Source organism: Panthera leo, chromosome D4 (assembly GCF_018350215.1).
Source record: "Panthera leo isolate Ple1 chromosome D4, P.leo_Ple1_pat1.1, whole genome shotgun sequence".
In the NCBI taxonomy this organism is placed as follows: Eukaryota; Metazoa; Chordata; class Mammalia; order Carnivora; family Felidae; genus Panthera; species Panthera leo.
The window spans coordinates 9272289-9293637 of record NC_056691.1 but is presented as its reverse complement, the minus strand read 5'-3'; the positions used below and the strand labels follow the sequence as shown (position 1 = coordinate 9293637).

General features: G+C 43.4%; 1 protein-coding gene across 4 annotated transcripts in view; it reads left to right on the top strand.

Annotated features, from left to right (window-relative positions):
• SMARCA2 (SWI/SNF related, matrix associated, actin dependent regulator of chromatin, subfamily a, member 2) overlaps positions 1 to 21349 on the top strand; it is a 180653-nt gene that overhangs the window by 57219 nt on the left and 102085 nt on the right. For all 4 annotated transcript variants that reach the window (XM_042912649.1, XM_042912646.1, XM_042912647.1 and 1 more), the window contains exons 11-19: positions 539 to 669; positions 1147 to 1204; positions 3380 to 3480; positions 5297 to 5444; positions 9234 to 9397; positions 10755 to 10821; positions 11496 to 11606; positions 14595 to 14837; positions 16239 to 16352. In XM_042912649.1, the coding sequence (XP_042768583.1) occupies positions 539 to 669; positions 1147 to 1204; positions 3380 to 3480; positions 5297 to 5444; positions 9234 to 9397; positions 10755 to 10821; positions 11496 to 11606; positions 14595 to 14837; positions 16239 to 16352 (1137 nt within the window). The remainder of the gene's footprint in view (positions 1 to 538; positions 670 to 1146; positions 1205 to 3379; positions 3481 to 5296; positions 5445 to 9233; positions 9398 to 10754; positions 10822 to 11495; positions 11607 to 14594; positions 14838 to 16238; positions 16353 to 21349) is intronic.

The following is a 21349-nucleotide window of genomic DNA, read 5'->3' as shown; positions in this document are numbered from 1 at the left end:
AGGGTTCTGAGTTGCAAATGGCAAAAATCAACCCTGCCAGATTTAAGTGAGAAGAGAATATGTTAATGGGATATTGGGTAATTCATTGGATCTCCAAGAAAGCCCGGAGAACATGCCTCAAGACTACAGCCAGCGTTGAGCTGAACAGCTCGACAACGAGACCTATGGCTGACGCTGGGAGTCGGGCAGGAGCTCCACAAGGCCACTTGCTGTGCTCTGCCCTCCCTCCAACATGCCTGTTTCTGCCGGCTTCCCCAGCCTTCTGGGTCCCTATACAGAGCCTTGGTGAGTGCGTCCGGTGGATGGAGCTGAGGTCTTGTGCTGGTAGCCTTGCTGTAAGAGAGGCTGGTGTTTTCAGCTTCTTCAGTAGGAGGTGGTATTCCACTTCCTGCCAGGATTCCATAGGTGGTGAACTTTCCATTCACAGAAAAAGGGTTCAGATGCTGGGCAGCCAAAAGGCTGAGAAATGCCCAGCACAGAATTGGGAGGCTGTGTGAACACCAAGCGGTGATGTGTATTTTTTTTTTCTCCTTTCTAGCCCATAGATGAAAGCAGTCAGATGAGTGACCTCCCTGTCAAAGTGACTCACACAGAAACTGGCAAGGTCCTGTTTGGACCAGAAGCACCCAAAGCAAGTCAGCTGGACGCCTGGTTGGAGATGAATCCTGGGTATGGCCTAAAAGCAGAAATACTGGGGGAGGGGGCACCTGGGAGGCTCAGTCAGTTGAGCGTCCAACTTCAGCTCAGGTCATGATCTCAGAGTTCGTGAGTTTGAGCCCCGCATCAAGCTGTCTACTGTCAGCACAGAGCCTGCTTCAGATCCTCTGTCCCCCTCTCTCTGCCCCTCCTGCGTGCTCTCTCCCTCTCTCTCTCTCTCTCTCTCAAAATAAATTGAAGCAAGCAAACAAATAAAAAAGCCAAAAAAACAATAAAGCAGAAGTACTGGCCTCCTTTGACTTCTTAGAGTTTTGTGCTCCTTTTACAATCTTAGAACTAAAACAGCATGACCTTTACCGATCTGGTTAAAGTTATTTCACCTGCATCTGTCATTTGTGCATAGAACATGCTAGTTAGGTCACGGGTGTACATATTGTCTTATAGTTTAAAAAACTAAGCCCCCTCTCGTTCCCACTCCTTTTCCTGTAGTTACGAAGTCGCCCCCCGATCCGACAGTGAAGAGAGTGATTCTGATTACGAGGAGGAGGTATGTAGTCACCTGTGTTTGGAGTGTATGGGTTTGAAAGTTAATGGGGGAGGCACCCGTGTCTGTCTGTCGCGTCTTCCTCCAGTGTTGGCCTTTGGGGGACGCCTGGGGCTGAGGGATGAGCCAAAGCCGTGATGGCACAATCCCCACGGTACAGTGACCTCTCGGGGGCTCGTGGCCAATGGGGAAATTTGGTGAATTCTAAATTTATATGAATCCAAGAAAACAGAAGCTGACATTATGTTGGAGGGGACAGAACGGTCTTTTGGGGAGAATTGGAGATGGTTTCCTTTGGGAAGGCAGCGCCTTGCCTTACCTGGTTTGCACTGAGACTTAGTCACCTAAAGGTTTCTGCAGTCCTGTAAGCCTTAGAGTGTATTTGCAGTCAAACACCTGGAGACTTAGACGAAAGGGCAACATGGGCTTGTTTGAATGAGGTTATTGACCCTCTTGGTTTCTCTTTAAACATGATTCTGGTTTGAATTCCTTGGATATACCCATGACCCAAGGAGAAGCATGTTTCTCAGTCTCTTGGAGGGAGCAGTCAGGACATCTAGAGCCTGAGATGGTAATTTTGGACACTTTTAACAGAACTTAAGAAATAATAGTAAAGGTTTTTTTTTTTTTTAGACCAACTGCGAAATGCTTAATAATTACAAATAGGAGGGTTAAAAGAAGACTTTTATCTCCTTTATGAGAGCATTGTTATTGAGTGGTCATTAATTCTGTTTGCCAGCCTTGGAAGAATGTTAGTTCAGAAAGTGCTGTGGCATAGATCCACAGACTGGGTCATATAGCTCACCAGAGTTTTAAGACAATTGTCATTTTCTTCTGTTTTGTGGCCCCCCCCCATTTTTTCCCCAAAGGAATCTACCATGAACACCTGTTAACTTTTACAAAGAGGAAAAAATAATAAAAGTTATGTTGAGGAAAAATAATAAAAGTTATGTTAAAAAAAAAAAGAAGCACCCCATTAAACTGCTTTAGGTTGCATGCTATTTATTTCTTATAGGCCACTTTTGTTCCAAGGCCTTTGAAGCTTACAAAATCAATTTTAAAAATGTTTCTTGTTTACTCGGATGAGTGTGTCCATAAGTGACCCATTGGAAGCATCTTGTCATTGAGTAAGAGAACCAGGGAGGGACAGAGATGAGATACAGTAGGCTGCTGAACCCCCAGCTATCAGCCCAAGACTGACCCCTGCAGACAGCTCTAGGCAGCCGGGAATAGAGTGAACTCTGACCCAGGGGTCTAGAAACCCTGAGTCCTCATCTTGGGTCTCCCACTCATGGCGAGTCATGTTCCCCTCAAAGAACTTCATCCCTTGCCTGGAAAACGAAAGACCTGTACTGCCTCCTCACTGGACCCCCAGCATCTCAATGATCTGTTGTCCTGGGTTTGATTGTCTGTGTTAACATCATGTTAACATGATGATATGAACATATGTCAGTTCATATGTTTTCATGCAGGAGTTGTGGGAAAGCATTATTCTCTTGAAACCTGCTTTTAAAGAATTTCTCCTGGACTATCTAAAGGGCTGAGCCTTCAACACCAGTGGTTGATAGTGCACATAATGGCTACATAGCAAAGCTTTCAAACACATCAGCAGATCATAGTACACAGTTGAGAGGTGGAGATAGTGAGTCCTTTGCCAAGTTATTGACAGTTTTAATCTAAATTCAGAAATATGTGATAGGAAGTAGTCACAGAAGGCAGTGTGTTCACAAGCTCCAGCCCCTCTACCTTGAATGCATGGGGGACGACTGGCATTATCAGAGAGCATTTTTATGAGAAGGATCATAGCAAGCCTCTAAAGTCTGGCTTTGGAGAGGAGGCTCTAGAATGTTTCTAAGTGAGAGAAGATACGGTCTGCAGGACTCTGATAACCAAACAATGATAAATACCCATCTGCCATGACTTTTCCATATTCATTCTTGGGAGTGAGTGTTCTAAGGGATCCTCAGAGGGTTTCTCTTATTCTCTTATTCAATGATTTAAACAGAAATGGAATGGCGTATTGCCTGGTTCAGGTAAGTATTACATTTACTTCCTCCCTTAATTGTGTTTCCTCTGTCTGTGAAGTTGAGTACCACCCAGTCGCTTTTCAGAAAATGCCTACCGTCGAGGTTCCCTCACGAAAGTGGACTCTTTCCTGTGTCTTTGTTCCCTCCCCAGGATGAAGAAGAGGAGTCCAGTCGGCAGGACACGGAAGAGAAAATACTTCTGGATCCAAACAGTGAAGAGGTTTCTGAGAAGGATGCCAAGCAGATCATTGAGTGTGTATCGCTCAGTTTTCTCCCTTGTCAGTGTGTTTCAGGAGGATTGTGCTTTATGGATTTTCTTGTAGAAAATTTTGTCTAAGGAAGGAGGCCGACCGACCTTACGCCCACACCCCACGTGAAACGAATGTGGCGACTGAGGTCACCCACCGAGCTTTGGGGGCTCATCTCCTTCCTTCCTCCCAAATCCCCATCTGCAGCTCAGCATCACTCCTGGGCTTCTCCCCGACCTTGGCCTTCGGTGCCAGGACTGAACTGATCAGTCCGGCCCTACTAGCTGGCTGCTCGGCTGCTCTTCCCACCTTGACACTCACCCTGAGCCCGCCCCCCCCACCCTGTGAGAAATGCCATTCCCTCCTAGTCCCCGTTAACCCCCGTCCTGCCCAGTCTCCGCAGCACCCCAGGACCCCTCAGCGCCCTCTTCTCCCGGTGTTCAATTGCTGGCTCCATTCTTCACCCCAGCCATCCTCTGTGTCGGCACTTTGCTTGTGTAGCTCTAATATTAAGAGAAATCTTGGAGGAAATAATGTGCAAAATACAACATTTAAAAAATTTTTTTTAATATTTATTTTATTTTTGAGAGAGAGAGAGAGAGAGACAGAGCGAGAGTGAGGGAGGTGCAGAGAGAGCAGGAGACACAGAATCCAAAACAGGCTCCAGGCTCTGAATTGTTAGCACAGAGCCTGATGCGGGGCTCAACCCATGAACCATGAGATGACCTGAGCCAAAGTCAGACGCTTAACCAACCGAGCCACCCAGGTGCCCCGCAAAATACAACATTTATTTATTTATTTGTTTGTTTATTTGTTTATTTATTTATTATTTAAACATTTATTCATTTTTTGAGAGACAGAGAAGAGAGCACAGCAGGGGAGGGGCAGAGAGAGGGGGAGACACAGAATCCGAAGCAGGCTCCAGGCTCTGAGCTGTCAGCACAGAGCCCGATGCGGGGCTTGAACTCATGAAATGAGAGATCATGACCTGAGCCGAGGTCAGACGCTTAGCTGACTGAGCCACCCAGGCGCCCTGCAAAATACAACATTTTAAAGTGATGAGGTTTCGGGGCACCTGGGTGGCTCATTCGGTTGAGCATTCGACTCTTGGTTTTGGCTGAGGTCGTGTTCTGATGGCTTCATGGGTTTGAGGCCCGCATCAGGCTGTGTGCTGACAGCCTGCTTGGGATTCTCTCTCTCCCTGCCTCTGCCCCTCCCCCATGCGCACTGTCTCTGTCTCCCTCGAAATAAATAAATATAAATTTTATTAAAAAACAAATAAATAATAAAAGGGATGAGTTTTAAAGGAAACACCCAGAAATAGGAAATAGGCCCCACATTAGGAAACTTTGTTTTCTCAGTTTGCCATTCCTCCTTTACCAAAGGTCTAGAACCCCACCCCCACCTTTGATGGTCCTCACTGCTTGTGGAATAAAATACCAGCTGGTTAACAAGACATAGGAAGCTGAAACCGGCCTGTCTTTCCTATCCCTTTGCTCCCTCTCTCAGCTGCTGGGCAAGCTCATGCTCGTATCGGTCATTTGAGGTCAAGCGGGCCTGCACGCAGACCCGGATTCCACTACTGTTTATGTGGCCCAGACAAATGAATTAACCTCTGTGAGCCTACAGCTCCCCACAAGCGTAAAATGGGGATGGACAGCACTCAGTCTACCTTGCTAATTCTGTGAGGGTTACAGATCGTGTATTTGAACTAGAAGACAGGAAGTAGGTGATCGATACACCGTACTCACTGCAGCTATTTTAGGCTCCCCATTCAGGCACCAAATTACCTGAGGATGATTCTCCACTCTCTGTCCCAGGACAGCGAAGCAAGACGTGGATGATGAGTACAGCATGCAGTACAGTGCCAGGGGCTCCCAGTCCTACTACACGGTGGCCCATGCCATCTCGGAGAGGGTGGAGAAGCAGTCCGCCCTCCTCATCAACGGGACCCTGAAGCATTATCAGGTAATGGGTGTGGTCTGTGCCCTCCTGGCAAGTCACAGTCTTGTACCTAATTTTCGTCGGAGTGGGTCTTGCACAGGCGCGTGTCAATTGCTTAAGAAGTTTGGTGATGGGGAGGCATTTGGGGTCCCATTGTTAAGATGATTCTCTTCCGTGGTGCCTCCCATTTTTGTTTCAGAGCACTTCCATTTTGCCACCTGACTAGGGCATACCCATTTTCTCTTCCATGATTTTCGGATGAATTGCGTCTTAAGAAATATGGGCTTTAACATTTGGAACGGTTTTCTTGTGGGTCTCTGCACAATGGGAAACCCAGCCACATTCTGTATGTAAAGGAACATCTGTGCCTCGTCTTGAAGTAAATGAAACATTTTTTTCAAAACTTGCAGTGGTGGCTAGAGTTTAATGCCATGGATTCAGCTTCTGGGAGCCACTGTCTACTATATTTATGCTTTTTTTTAAGACACCATAAAATGGGGAGCTCTGGTGAAAAGTATACTGTAAACATAACAGACGTTGCATTTGACCTGTTGGAATAAGGTCAGCTCCTGTCTTCTACCTCCTGCCACTTTGGTGTTTCCCAAAGTGTGTTCCTTGGAACATTTGTCTCAGGAGATGTACCTTAAAAAGAAAAAAAAATGTTCTGTGGTCAAATAAATATGGGCAATACTATCAGCTGTAAGTAGGATTATTGCATAATTTAATATCGCAAATTTGGATGCTTAGGAGCGTGTATAGAAGCCCTTCCTATAAATACCAGGCATAACCCAGGACTATCCTGAGCCAAGCAGACATATGGGCACCTTGGAAGTGACCCTCCTGGTAAGCCCTGCTGTGCAGGAGCGCATTCACGACTCTGCAAAAATAAACGTGTGACCTATGATTGCACATCAGCATCCTGCAGTGAAATAACTTTAACTTCCTAATCCCCAGATTTCTTTGACCACCAAATTTTATGTTGATATCCCCTATTAACATGCTATAAAATTAGTGTCTTTTGGAATATACCTCAGGAAATTTTGGTTTAAGTTGTCAGACTTCTTGGACTCGGCTCCTGTAAACTTTTTTTTTTTTAATTTTTTAAAAAATTTATTTTCAAAAGAGAGAGAGCCCTAGTGGGGGAGGGGCAGAGAGAGCAAGAGAGAGAGAGAGAGGGAGCGACACAGAATCTGAAGCAGGCTCCAGGCTCTGAGCTCTCAGCAGAAAGCCCGATGAAGGGCTCCAACCCACGAACCATGAGATCATGACCTGAGCTGAAGCCAGACACTTAACCAACTGAACCACCCAGGCACCCCTCCCCTAAACTCTTAATACTGGGCACTGTGCTTGCTGCCATTGTGGGGGGTGAAGGTTGCATTGCCCATTGCCATAGTCCCCTTCTCGATTTGAATTAAGGTGCCAGCAGTCTGTACCCACTGCTGCTTTTGCATCACCGGTTCAAGTATCAACCTGATGTAAAAGGTGAATTAGTGATATTGTGAGAATAGTTTTGACCTTGGGGATGCTCTGAAAATCTCCCCAGCAGGAGCCCCTGGAGCACACTTGGAGAACCACTGTTCTGGCTGTAGTAAGGTCATGGTTTCTCCAAAGACCATGCTATTTTCACGAGGTTCCGAGTTGTTTTCATCGTACTTGGCATAGATGTCAACTCAGTTTGTTCTAGTAAACTGTTGTCGGTCTGCACGGAGAAGATGCATACCTTGGAATATTCATAAATCAGTGTTAATGCCACACTGATTTCCTCCCGCCATCCAACACCTTTCTAATCCTCTGACATCACAGTCCTTTCACACCTGTCTCCCCGGTTTCCGGTTGTGCGTTTTATGCCCCTCCTCCTCTCCAGGCCACTGTAGATTTCCTGAGCATGCGCATCAGACCCCTTCCAGGTTTTCGCTCCACGGAGTTGCTTCTCACAAAGCTGCGGCTCAGCGCCTTCCTGGATCTCTGTCCACGCGTTAGCTTTCTGTCACCTTGCTCCTTGGCACATTTTTTTGTGTCATTAATAGTTCTGTAACCCTGGCACTGTGGATGGGGGTAGTGGGGAGGCTCTCCTGCTGCTTCCTGGGAAAGCCGCACAAGTGTGCTTCACTGCCCGAACCCTCCAGTTCTGCGGTCTAGGGAAATCCAAATCCCTTCCTACAGTTTCATGACTTTCTAGTCTCCTGTGCTGCCCACTCGTGCTCCTGTTTTATCTAGGTTGAACGCAGATGCAAAATTCAGCCCCTTTGCCAGTTTTCGTTAAAAAAAAAAAAAAAATCCACTAAACCACTGTTCAAATGCTTTTGGCGTTTAGTTGACTTTCCAAAAGGTCTGGTGGTCTCAGGGTCCTCTTGCAGTCATGCAACCCCTCCCACCCGCCACTGTGGTGGCCACTCATTTCCCCTCTTGCCTTCTCTATCTTTGCCCATGCCCTCAGAGCCCTCCCTGTTTCTCCCACCTCCTGGTGTTGCTGTCCTGCAAAATCCTGTAGGATGATTGGGCGTTTTGCATGGTACAAGGTAGCCCAAGTGGCCTATGGAGGTATTTCTGCAGACCTGCTCGATACAATTGCATATATGTGCTAGTACCGTTTTAAGTAAGTTTATAGTATTTATATGTATGCCACATACTTTCAAGCACTTCTTAGACCATGTGTATGTGTGAATGCCTTTTGTCTTCTCTTGGACTGGAAACTTCTGAAGGGAGGCATGCATCCTCCACACCCCTCATCTGTCTTCTCTGCCTCGGTGCATGGTCCTTTGCACAGAACAGTCACTTAATAACGAACGAAAATCATTGAATTACTCGCTTTGTTCTTACATAAAATAAATTAAAAGGACCATTTCCCTAAGTATAACTTCATCAGCAAGCTAAGTTGGTTTCAGCAGATATGCGTATTTATGTATTTGTATATTTATACACATTTACTTCTGTGTATCATCTAGGTGAATAGTTCTATGTATTATGTATCATGTAAGTAAATGTATATCATGTAAATAAATACATTAAATTGCTTCTACCATTGAAATCCAACATGTGTGGGATGGTAGTGGTATTGGTGGTTGGGGGAAGGAAGTGGAGCAGTTCCGTATTTTCACCCAAGCTTTCTTGTAGTTAACACAGGAACCCCAAAGCCGCATCTCTGGTGCAGAGCTCTTGTACTTGAAAAATCTGTGGGACCTGTTTGCAGGTAGTCAGCTTCCAGTGCGCTGCCCATGGGGGGCACCCACATTGCAAAGTGGTGCCTGGGAGCTTTTTCTCCACCAGGAAATGTGCTCCTGTGGACCCAGCAGCGCGCCCCTGGCTCCCCGGTCACCCTGCTTCCTCCCGGAGGGGATCCCGCCCCGGGGGAGTCTCTACGTTGCCAAGAAGGCTGTTTCTAATGATCTCTGATCTGTGTGCCAAACCTGCCTTCTGGTTTGTTTGTCTCTAATCCTCACATTGGGTTTTTGTTCTTGGAGTGGTTGGAATGGATTTTAGTTTGGGTTTTCTTCATTTATAATCACTGTGGAATGTCATATACTGTGAAATGCTAAGTAGGGATGAGCAGGAAAGCTGCTTAAAATCCCACCAGTATGCTGCAGCCCGTCATTTCTAAATCTGATTAACACTTAGCACCTGCCAAGCAGCCGGAATGATTACAGGCTCATATTTTAAATTCTTTTTGTGTTGGTGCTTCCCCCCACTTGCCTACTGTGGGAAATGCAACCTACGGCACAGAGGAGTTAAGAAGTCACAGCCTCACTTGAGTTGTATTAGTATTAATTACCTGTGCAGATCTTGGATAATTGAAGCAATTACTCTTCATTTCAGCTCCAGGGCCTGGAATGGATGGTTTCCCTATATAATAACAATTTGAACGGGATCTTAGCTGATGAAATGGGGCTAGGAAAGACCATACAGACCATTGCCCTCATCACTTATCTGATGGAGCACAAAAGACTCAATGGCCCCTATCTCATCATTGTTCCCCTTTCGTAAGTAAAGTCATTTATTTCGCACTATCTTTCCCTAGGTTGTAGATTGCCCTCTTAGTAGCTCATCTTTGTTTTTTCATTTAAGACAGAATTTTAGCAGGTCGTGGGATTACCAAGAGCATCTAATCTGGATTTAGGTTTTCACTGCCCACCCTCCCCCCCCCCCCAACCCCCTAGCCTCTTTGAATGGCTGTTTAAACACAGGACAAAGTGATTTTATCAGCCATTAGCCCTGTAGTCTACACAGCCTGCACAGGGCACAGTTAGATCTTATTCATTGTGACACCTTAAGTGACTCCCGAGGTGGAAAGGCTTGGACATATTTTTTTTTTAAGATTTCTTTGATAGCTTTCCCTTGTCCCATTTCCAAAAGGTTGCAGAAATTCAAAAAGTATGTCTTATTCAACCTGCCTTCGCTGTATCTTGTAAAGCAGAAGCTAAATCACAGTCGTAACTGAATTTTGCATTAAACTGCCTTTGGTACATGCAGGTTAATTTCAGCCATCAGGACGGGTCTTGCTGTTCTCCATTCAGTTCCCAGAGCCTGGCCCACTGTGCGTCTCCTTGGAGGTCTTTCTTTGACTCTTCTGAGAGAAGGAATACCTGTTCAGAAGAGCCCCCCTTCCAGAGTGGGGTCTCTGGCTGTGGGTGTTAGATTACAGTTTTAGTCCCTGAGATCTTTGTCGATCCCAGTGTTGGTACAGTCTTGGACCTTGAGAAAAAAAGGATTCTGGTTTAGCCTTTGCAAATTCGGTCCAAACGAGGACTATTTATTTGCAAGCCTTCTGAATCTGCATTATTCAAATCCGTGGTATTTAGACATCCTTTGTATTATATCTACGTTTCAAGTATATATTTTGCTCTTTACCTATATTGTTCATGTTCGGACTGCTATATTACGGTGATGTTTTCAGGGATTTAAAAAAAAAAAAGGGCATTCAATGCTTTTCCCCTTACTCTATCTTCACATATTTATTTAATGTTTTCATGTGCTTTTTAAAATTTCTTTTTCCTGACTCAACTTTTCTGTGCACTTACATGGCTGCTTCTAAAGAGTCCCCACATCACTCTGGCAATTGCTAAGGTTTTTCTTCCCCCTCTATGTTTATGCATTAATTTTTTTTTTTCCTTACGAGATTTCTTAGGAACTCACACACACACTTGTCATGCTTTGGGGCGTCTTATTCTCCACTTATCTCTTATTTCCACACCTTTAAAAGAGATACTTAGTTGAGATAATTTATAGTCTCTAGCCCCTTTCAAGGTGAGGCCTGAGCATGAATAAGAACATCTTTTTAACCACTGATTTTTCATACAAATGTCTTTTTCTCTGAATGTTTTCTTTTTTGTTCCATAGGACTCTGTCTAACTGGACATATGAATTTGACAAATGGGCTCCTTCTGTGGTGAAAATTTCTTACAAGGTTTGGAATGCTGTATTTATATATAAATGTGGAGAAGCAAAAAATAGACCCTATTTTTTTTTCTTCGTTCCATATGCACATCTGTGAACTGTATTTGGTTGTAAAGTTTTGTCATGTACATCATGTACCAAACAGTGTGAGTTAATCATCCCAAGAAGATTACTGTAATAAACCATAATTACTTTCAGATAGTGAAATGCAGAAGAAAATTGTTAATTATCATATTGCGAGGTTTCTGATGAGAGTAATACAAATGACAAATATCGCGCATTCCGCGTGCCTCTATGCCCACGGTTCCCGCAAAGTTCGCAATTACCCGGGCGCTTGGGCTGCCTGCTGCACGGTCCCATAGAAATGAAGCATTCCACCAGGGCAGCAGGGTCTCTGCTACCTCGAGGTTGCCATAATTTCCTTTTTTCTCTTTCCCCACCCTCAGTTTTCACTGGGAAATCCTGTCTGTAAGGGTCTGAAAACTGTCCAGATGTGTGCGATTTTGCCAAGCACTTTCTTCCTGGATAATGGATCTGTATATGATAATGCATATATGTGCAATTCTCAGTCACGTGTCTGGGCTCCATTAAGCCATGAATAGTGAGACAAAATGCTCACATTACTTCCATTGGGATATATATATATATATGTATGTATATATGTATGAATTTCTTTCCATTCAGGGCACCCCTGCTATGCGTCGCTCCCTTGTCCCCCAGCTGCGGAGTGGCAAATTCAACGTCCTCTTGACTACTTATGAGTACATTATCAAAGACAAGCACATTCTTGCAAAGGTATGTTTGAAAAAAAAAATTCTTTTACCTCTAATTATGGACCATTGCACTGGAGCGTAAAGTATTCCCCAAATTATACTCGCTACTATAATTTGATCATTAGATGGCTTCTCTCCCTCCCCCTTGCCCTCTCCCTCTCGCTGTCTCCCTCCCTCCCTCTCTCTCTCCCTCTCTCTCTCTCTCTCTCTCTCTCTCTCTCTCTCTCTCTCGCTCACTTGCAGAGTCAGATATATTTTGGTCACGGGCTTTAATTTTATGCATGCTTTTTTTTTTGGCATATGTCATTGATTCTGCTTCTCTTACCTAGCCTCTAATAGTTAATGAGTTTACATCTCTTAAGAAATTCACCTGGGCTCCCTCTGCAACTCTTTTTCTCTCCAGTGGCCCTGAACCTGCTTGTGGAAGAAATAATTGTTTTTGCTGCCCTGGGTTATTGTCAGCCGCGTGACTTCATTCCTCTGGTGCCTTTGTCTCTCCAAAGATGAGTGGGCACCTCTCCATACGAACATTCATCCAGGCTGGGGCTTTGGTGCTATTCCTGTGTTAGGTTTTCCTGGTAAAATAATGGGCTATTGTTTGAATTACTCTGGGCTGTTTCTCTATTTACTTGAAGCTGAGAGAGGCTTGTTTTTCCACCTGCAACCTTCATGGCTCTTAATTTGTACGTCCTAAGTTGTCCTTTAGCCATAAAATAGAAAAGTGTTTTTCACTTATATCACCTTGCCTCCCGATGCGTTCTTGCCGAATGACAGAAATACATTGGTTCATGGGAGCAACTATGAAAACTTCCTTTTGTTTTCCCCTTTGGTAATTTCTTTTTCCCCCACGGTGCTACCGAACTGCTATAATCTGAAACTAAGTTATGGCCAGAACTGAACGGAATCCCTGTTTCTTGGACCTTTTCTCTCTCTGCCTTAAACCTTTGCTCTGGGAACAGAGTGCTCCCTTCGTGGCATCACAGGAAGTAACATACAGGAAGTGTGCTCCCAGGGGGGTTTAATAATTGAGATGACAGTGGCAATAGTGCTGTGTTCCTGCTACTCCGGCTCAGAGATGAATTTGACATTGAACATGTCAAAAATGACGTTTTCAATATTACTGCGGGAATGTGTTTGCACATTTGAGATTCTTTAAAAAAAAAAAAAACACCCTATCACATCTTCTGCATATGTATTTCAGAATTCATCAGAGATGCCTGGTAATGAGATGAATTGCTTTTATTTGTTACTGAGGCTATAGAAAGGGGTAGTAATATTTTGCCCAAGCAGAAGACCTAATTGGTAAATTAGCAAATTAGCAAAATCAGCGTCCCCTGATTCCTTGTTTGTTAGGTCATAAGCTAAATTAGGAAATTAGATTAGAATGCTTACTTGAATACATTTTTATCTGCTGGCCTCTTTTCATGCTGTTGGTAAGCTTGGGACAGTTGTCCGTACAGCTTGGTTCTTAAACGCTTTTCTTAGAAATGGTGAAAGAAGAGTAAACGACCCAAAACTCTGGTAGTTTCTTTTACCCGAACATCCCAGCCTGGCGGATGATTTTATTTCTTTTCCCCCAATTTTACCGTCACTTCTCATGAGGAAGGCAGGAACCGCCTAAAATACTTTGCTAGTCTCCCTCCTCTCTCTGGGAGCTTTGCAGCAGGATCCAGGGACATCTGAGCACCGGATGCTTTTCTTGGCCATTTCCACTGTTTTGTAGGGAATGAATAGGCTTAGTGGCACATTCCTTATTGTTCTCACTTAAAGAAACTGAGACCAGTGACCTTGAAGAGGGCTGAAGGGTAAGTTATGAGAGAGGAAGGGGCCAGTGTCTAGTAGACTTAGGAGGGAAGATTGTGTCATATGGCCATTCTTTATTTTTAAAGCAGTAGTCATGCTGGGAAAGAAGATTGTGTTTAATTCCGAAGTTCTGGCACAAATAGAGGGATGATATTTTAGCATTGTCTTCAGTGCTAGTGAGTATGTCCTTTCATTTTAGCTATCTCAAAAGAGTGATCCTAGATCTGGCAGGTAAGGAATTTGTCTGAACCGAGAGACTCCAAGTTGCCAGATCTTCTTCTTTTTTAAGAGAAGCTGGATGTCCAGATTTTTATGTGAAATATTCCAACTTTTAAATGTTAGCAACTCATTCAAATTAAAAAGAAAAAGGAACACTGAGCTGAGCCAAGCCCCAAAGGTACTAGTCAGCCAATATAATAATAGAAAAGAAGGCATGAAGCCGGAAGAGCTCAGCTCTAAGTACCTGCTGACGCCACCTTGGAAAACCAGTCAGTAATCTCTGCTTTAAGTGGAGAGCTCTATTCTGTACTTTCTAGGAGCAGAGGCAGCATGAACACTAAATCTGAGATAGCATCAATAGGAGGGGTGTTGGGGGGCGAGACACAGGAGCTAGTCCCGGCCCGACCACTTCATTCTGGGCTAAGTTCCCTTCTTTGGGAAGGGCGGTTTGGAATCACATGGCCCCTATGCAGCATTGTGGCTTTGACGTTCCATCATCACGTGACGTCTTACGTGATCCATCAGGTATGGGAAATAGACTGTTGAGATTCTTTTATCCTAGGGGGAATCACACTGTATTATGCACAAAGTATGAATTCTTTGGTTTTCCTTGCCCCTTCCCTCGGGTTCTGTCTCAGTCTTCAGTAAGGCTTTGTTGCAGTCCTATCCAAAAGATTCTCAACTGGGAAGCTGGGGGCTCTGGCCCCTTTTCCATGGAACTGCACATTAAGACAAAGACACCCATTTAGAGTCCATTTTATTACCACCTGGCACGTGGGAAGAGAATTCAGAGGTAATGAATGACCTGGCCTTCGTGCCGCACATACAATTTCAGTCGTGTATTGCAACAAATAAGAAAGGTAGCCTAAAGTGTTATTAAGTGAAACATCATTAAAAAAAAAAAAAAGATGTCCGACTCACCTGAGGTTCTCTGCCTGTGGTATTTTCCCTAGCTCACCACATGTTGGTCCTTCCTCATGTGTTACAGATTCGGTGGAAATACATGATAGTGGACGAAGGCCACCGAATGAAGAATCACCACTGCAAGCTGACTCAGGTCTTGAACACTCACTATGTGGCCCCCAGAAGGATCCTGTTGACCGGGACCCCACTGCAGAACAAGCTCCCGGAACTCTGGGCCCTCCTTAACTTCCTCCTCCCCACGATTTTTAAGAGCTGCAGCACATTTGAACAGTGGTTTAATGCTCCATTTGCCATGACTGGAGAAAGGGTACTGGTCTAACTTTTGTATTTTCCACGTATGGGAATGAAATGAACATAAGGAACCCAAAGCCAAGAATGTTAGCGCCACAGAAAGCCTGTAGGGTGGTTTACGGTGTTGCTTACTTTACAGAGCTAATCAGTGGATGCGTATGTTCTCTTTCCAGGGTTATTTTCTGTCCTAAGGAAATGGTCTAGGATCCTAGAATCTAGGTCCTTGGTCTTTTGCCAGCATGTTAAGTAGGCCAGCAGAGAATGTTCCTGACTGTTGGAATGTTTATCTACATGGGCCACAGGGAGGATGAATGGGAGATATTTGTTGAATCAGTTTAACCAGATCGACCGAACCAATTGAACACAAACCTTAAAACAGATATTTCCTTGTTGTAAACTTGGGCTTCTCGTCACACTATATCCCCCTGAAGAATTTGTGTGTAAAACTGAGCTAGTCCACACTAATTTTCTGTACACATTTTTTTTTCTGGCTTTTGTGTGAGCCTCAGTTTCGTGTCTATATAAATGCTCCTCAGATCCCGGAGCAGCCATTTTCACATTCCTTATTTTCATTCCTTCCACCATCAATTTTTGTCTTGGAGCTCATTTCTGAAAGGAAGACACGGGCCATTGCAAGAAAAGAAATGGGTACCTGTCCTTTTGATTAGTGGTTTCTTAACTGTGGGATTGAAAAGCCACTTAGAAAGCTGTCGAGACATTTATGTTGGAACTCTTCAGCCCTTGAATTTTGAAGTACGTTATAGGGATCTTTGCCCTTTGTCAGAAATTCAGTGGCTTGCCCGTGTGGAGAAAGCAACGCCAATGAAATCTGCCCCCTAGAGGTTCATAGAGGAAGGTGACACAGAGGTTCTAGACGAGGTTATGTATACAGAGGATGGAACGAGACCAGGGCAGAGGAAAGGAAGAGTGAGGTAGAGAGGCTTGGAAGCTCACCAACACAAACTAGATCTGCTCTCTTTTTCTTTTCATGTTCAGGCCACATGGCCTTGGTGTGTTTCTGCATCGGAGACAATCCAAGTTAAGAGCCTAGCTTAACGCTTCAGCTTCGAGTGAGAACACACGAACTCTTGCCCCTTCCCTCGGGTTCTGTCTCAGTCTTCAGTAAGGCTTTGTTGCAGTCCTATCCAAAAGATTCTCAACTGGGAAGCTGGGGGCTCTGGCCCCTTTTCCATGGAACTGCACATTAAGACAAAGACACCCATTTAGAGTCCATTTTATTACCACCTGGCACATGGGAAGAGAATTCAGAGGTAATGAATGACCTGGCCTTCGTGCCGCACATACAATTTCAGTCGTGTATTGCAACAAATAAGAAAGGTAGCCTAAAGTGTTATTAAGTGAAACATCATTAAAAAAAAAAAAAAAAATGTCCGACTCACCTGAGGTTCTCTTGTAGGTGGACTTGAATGAAGAAGAAACTATATTGATCATCAGGCGCCTGCACAAGGTGTTGAGACCATTTTTATTGAGGAGGCTGAAGAAAGAAGTTGAATCCCAGCTGCCAGAAAAAGTATGTTGCAAAATCCAAAAAATGGTGGCTTCTCTCTGCACCTTCAATTGTGTTTCTGAAACAGCAGGCTTGTGTTTGAGTCACAGGTGGTGTCGCGGAAATAGCGTGATGTCCTTTTTTTGTTTGATAGAAGCTAGAGATTTTAGGGTAGGGAGAGAAGGGAAATTTTGGTGTCTCCAGCCCGGTTTCCTAAGGCTCTGGGGCAGATTTTATAAAATTAGCAAATTCATAGAGTCTCTTTACATCTTAGCTTTAACTTACCTTCCCTTAACCTTGTGTTCGTTTAATGTTATACTGTAACTTTAGGGTGTTTTTTTTTTTTTTTTAAAGTTATTGGCCTCATTGAGTTTACTCTTGCAGGAGCCACAGAATTGATGTGCTGGTGAGTCAAACAAGGACATGAGTTTGGGGCTTGAATCATCAGCAAAAGGCCTACTAGACATTTGCCAGGTTTCCTAGAAATTTATTGAATGCTTGTGATGCTTGTGATGCCACTGTTCTGATAGTAAGTGAAAAACAAGAGTTCCTGCAAATTATAGACACATCATCTAATTATTCTTGGACAGGGTTTTTGTCCTGCACCATAAAAAGTAACTTCCTGTGAAGCTTTTAGGCAGGTATTTATCAGGACTTTTCAGTGCCTTAGAATGTCTATTGAGCCCTTCCCTGCACATTTTTTGGTTTGACCTGGGTATTAGTTTAATATGTTTCTGATCCTATTTTGGAAGCACACACTTCTGAGTTCTAAATTATACTGTCTTAAAGATAGATTGTTTGACATTGTATACGACTTGTATGAGATATTTGGATTTGAGTTTTCTCCGTAGATGAGCCAGTTCAGAAATGTATATTTTGCATCATTGTGTTTTTCTGTGTAAGGGCTCTATTTTTTTGGACAGATTGGCTCATCCTGTTCATTTTTTAAGTGGGAGTTGACAGGGTAGTATACAAAGCTGATCTCTTTATTAAGACCGAATTCTGTTCCTAATTTCCCTACTCATTAACAGGAAAAAAGGAATTAAAAATAAATACAGTCCTTATATCATTCTTACCCCAGCAGAAGACTAAATAAGTATTTTATTTTGCTAGTGAATGCATCCTGGGGATTGAATGTGGTTGATATTTCTTTGACTTCCTGTGGTCTTGGTGTCTTTGGGTAATCCGCTTACTGGACCGTACTTCTTGAATAAACTGGGGCATGGGTCCATTGGTCAGTGGCCCCCTCTAACTACTTGTCATTGTACTGTTACTGAGATCCTGAAAGGTGTAGAAGTGGATGTTAATAATTTTAACATATCCTATACTTCTTTTGTTTCTTTAGAAGTATAAAATAAAAGGTAACTAACTGAAGTCCTTCATTTATTCATTTCATAATACTTGTTACTTTTGTTTACTTATTTCCAGAACTGGGTAATATAGACAGATTTTTAAAAACACATCACATGGGGCACCTGGCTGGCTCAGTTGGTGGAGCATCCAACTTCAGCTCAGGTCATGATCTCACAGTTTGTGGGTTCGAGCCCCACACTGGGCTCTGCACTGACATTGGGATTCTCTGTTTCCCTCTCTTCTGCCCCTCCTCCGCTCACTCTCTCTCTCCCAAAATAAATAAATAAACTTATTAAAAAAATCTTAAAAAAGAACACATCACAAGCTGGAAGTACGCCCTGTTTTAAGGAAATCCGTTATATAAGGCGCCTGGGTGGCTCACTCAGTTAAGCATCCAACTCTTGTTCGGCTCAGGTCATGATCTCACGGCTGTGGGATCGAGCCCTGTGCTGGGCTCTGCACTGAGCATGGAGGCTGCTTCATATTCTTTCTCTCTCTCCCTTTGCCCCTCTCCCCTACATGTGCATTCTCTTTGTCTCTCTCTGTCTCACTCTCTCTCCCTCTCGCTCTAAAAATAAGTAAATAAACATTAAAAAGAAAAGAAAACCCATTATATAAAACTCCCAGCTTGCCCAGAATAAGGGTTATGGGGTGATCAGTTTGTGTCACAGAGGAATTCTTACTAAACTACTTTTTTTCACTGTTCCTTTCACAAGAGAGCTTCCTGAGTATGGATAAACTTAAAACAAAATTGGGATTCAATTTTCGAGAGCATGTCTTCTACATAAACTACACTTTATATTCTTTAATACCCAGAGTATTATTTGAGGTATGGTAAATGCCCTGTATGTGGTATATTATCTGTGGATAAGCTGCCTTTTATGGAGGCAGCTCGTGGAGTAGGAATAACGGGCCCTGCCTGCCAGAGCGGACATGGGTCCCCCACTGCCTGTCTCTTACCAACCGTGTGGCGTTGGTCAGTTAATCCAGTGAGTCTCAGTGCTCCTCTCAGTGAACTGGAAAATAAATAATACCTGCCTTCCTACGGTCGTTGAGAGGATTCATGGAGGTGGCACTTCTAAGTCTCAGCCTGGCATGCGATACACCCTGGACCAGTGACAGTTGCTGCTGCCATGTTCCTTACTGTCTACACGTGTTGCTCTGTCTGCTGCTGACTTGAAGTTCTCCTTTGTGTTCACCTCAAGTTCTTTCTCACCTTCCACTCCTCCTTGCCTTTTCTGGGGCCCTCCCCCATCTCTGTGCCCATAAACCTTTCCAGGTGAGTAGGGGAGCTAATCACACTGCTTGTGCATGTAGCTGTTGATGTGGTTTGGCCTGTGTTCCTTCTCTTCTTTTTTTGTCTTGTTAGGCTTTTTTACCTGAGGGAAGTTGGTTGGCCATTAAAGTGGCATCCTGGGGCGATAAGGAGCTTCCTTCTGCCCCCATCTGCTTACAGATGGTGTACACACACACACACACACACACACGTATGTTACATACATGTGTGTTTATATTACATATACATATTACAGATGTAATATAGCATACACCAACATAGAAATGGTGTCATATACATATACATATATGTATATTTATTACATACACGTGTGCGTATTACATATATATGTATGTTTATTGCGCGCATATGTGTATATATAACATACACATATTACAGGTGTAATATATCATATACCAACATATAGATGGTATCATATACATAGACACGTGTGTATATTACATACATAGTGTATATATTACATATACATGTCACAGGTATAATATATGCCAACATATAGATAGTATCACATACATAAACATAGATGTATACGTATTACATGCACTTGTATTTTACATATACGTATTACAGATGTGATATGTATAAACATACAGATGATAAAATGTACACACACGTGTATGTATTATATATACCTATTACAGGTGTGATAAATCAGACACCACAAACAACGTGTATGTCTTTCTCAGCCTGTATAAAGACCTGGATAGGAATTATGGCTGATGGTAGGAAAAGGCTACATATTCCATAGTAAGAATTCTCAAATGCTCTCATGAAACGCAACCAGTTAGGAAAGTGTTTTTTCATTTTATTTCTAACTTTACATATGATAAAATCTAGTCTCTCGGGTATACAGCTCTGTGGGCTTTGACAAATGCATAATCCTGTTAACCGTACCCACAGTCAAAATACAGAACGTTTCTCCCTCCAAGTCCCCCCCCACCCCAGATCCCCCGGCACTGCTTGTTTTTAGCCAAATCCTCTCTGGAACCGTTAGCCTCGTGCGACCCCTGATCTGTTTTCCATCCGTATAGCTTTGCCTTTTCCAGACTGTCACGTGGATAGAATCAGTCATCGTGTCTCATCAGACCTGCATCTGGATTCTTTCACTCAGTACAGTGTGTTTGAGCTCCATCCAAGTTGTTGCCTGTATCAATGGTTGCCTCATTTGTATTGTCGAGTAGCTTTCTGGTCTGTGGGTGCACCGTGGGGTGTCTGTCCATTTATTTGAGGGGACAGTTGGGTTGTTTCTGGTTTTTGATGATTGTGGACCCACCTGCTATAAACACTGTGCACGGGTTTCTGCGTGAACATAGCTTTTCATCTCACTCCAGTGGGATTGCTGGGTCCTGTGGTAAATGTACACATAGCTTTACAGGAAATTCTCTAAACTGACTTGTTTTCTAAGCTTCCTGAACCATTTTGCAGTTGCACCAGCAGTGTCTGAGCAGGGCGTTTCCTCCACATTCTCGTCAGTACTCTTTGAGTGTCATCAGCTTTCTTGACCTTTTTGGCCATTTCAACAGGGGTGCACTGGTACCTTGTCATAAATTTGCATTTCTCCATTTTCCACTGATGTTGGGCATCTTTTCATGGCTTATTTGGCCTCCATATACCTTCTTTGATGAAATGGTGCTCAAATCCTTGCCTGTTTTTTTTTTTATTGGATCATTTCTTATCGTTGAGTTTTAAGACAGAAAAACTCTTCAAAATACAAAATATATTCCATATGTATTAAACAATAATTCTGTCTAGTGTAGCTGGAGTAGGCTCAGGAACCTGTACTCCCTCTGATGAAACTAAAACAGGCATCTAAGGGTCAGAATTTTGGGATGTGCAGCCCTGTTTCATAGAAAAATTAGCTCAAGTAGGTGAGTTTTTAATAAAAATTTGTTTTAATCCATGAGTGTTTAATAATGTAATAAGTCTAATGATACACCTAATGAGCAGGGGGGATGTACTGTCCCCCCAGTGCCTCCAACACCACCACCAATTTGTCACATGAAATCCATTCCTTCCACTCAGGAAAGAAAGGCAGTTCATACAAAAGGACATGTGTAAAACCTAATGTAAACTAAATAAAAATTGATTTTGCGATTTAGCCCCCATTTGGGGTCATCTATGCTGACTCTCCACTTTGATAATTCATATAATCAAGAATCAACTCTACTTGCAATCGGCTGTGTACATACTGATGTCTAAATATGCTCAAATATGTGTACAATGCCTGAGGTTGACTAGAGGCTGACCTACCAAAATCAGTCCTGATTTTGATGTCATCTGTGTAAAACCACAAACAGGCTTCCCTTAGATGGGCAACTTGTATCTTCCTTATATAAATCCGTGGAGTGTTTGATGTGATTAATCATTACTT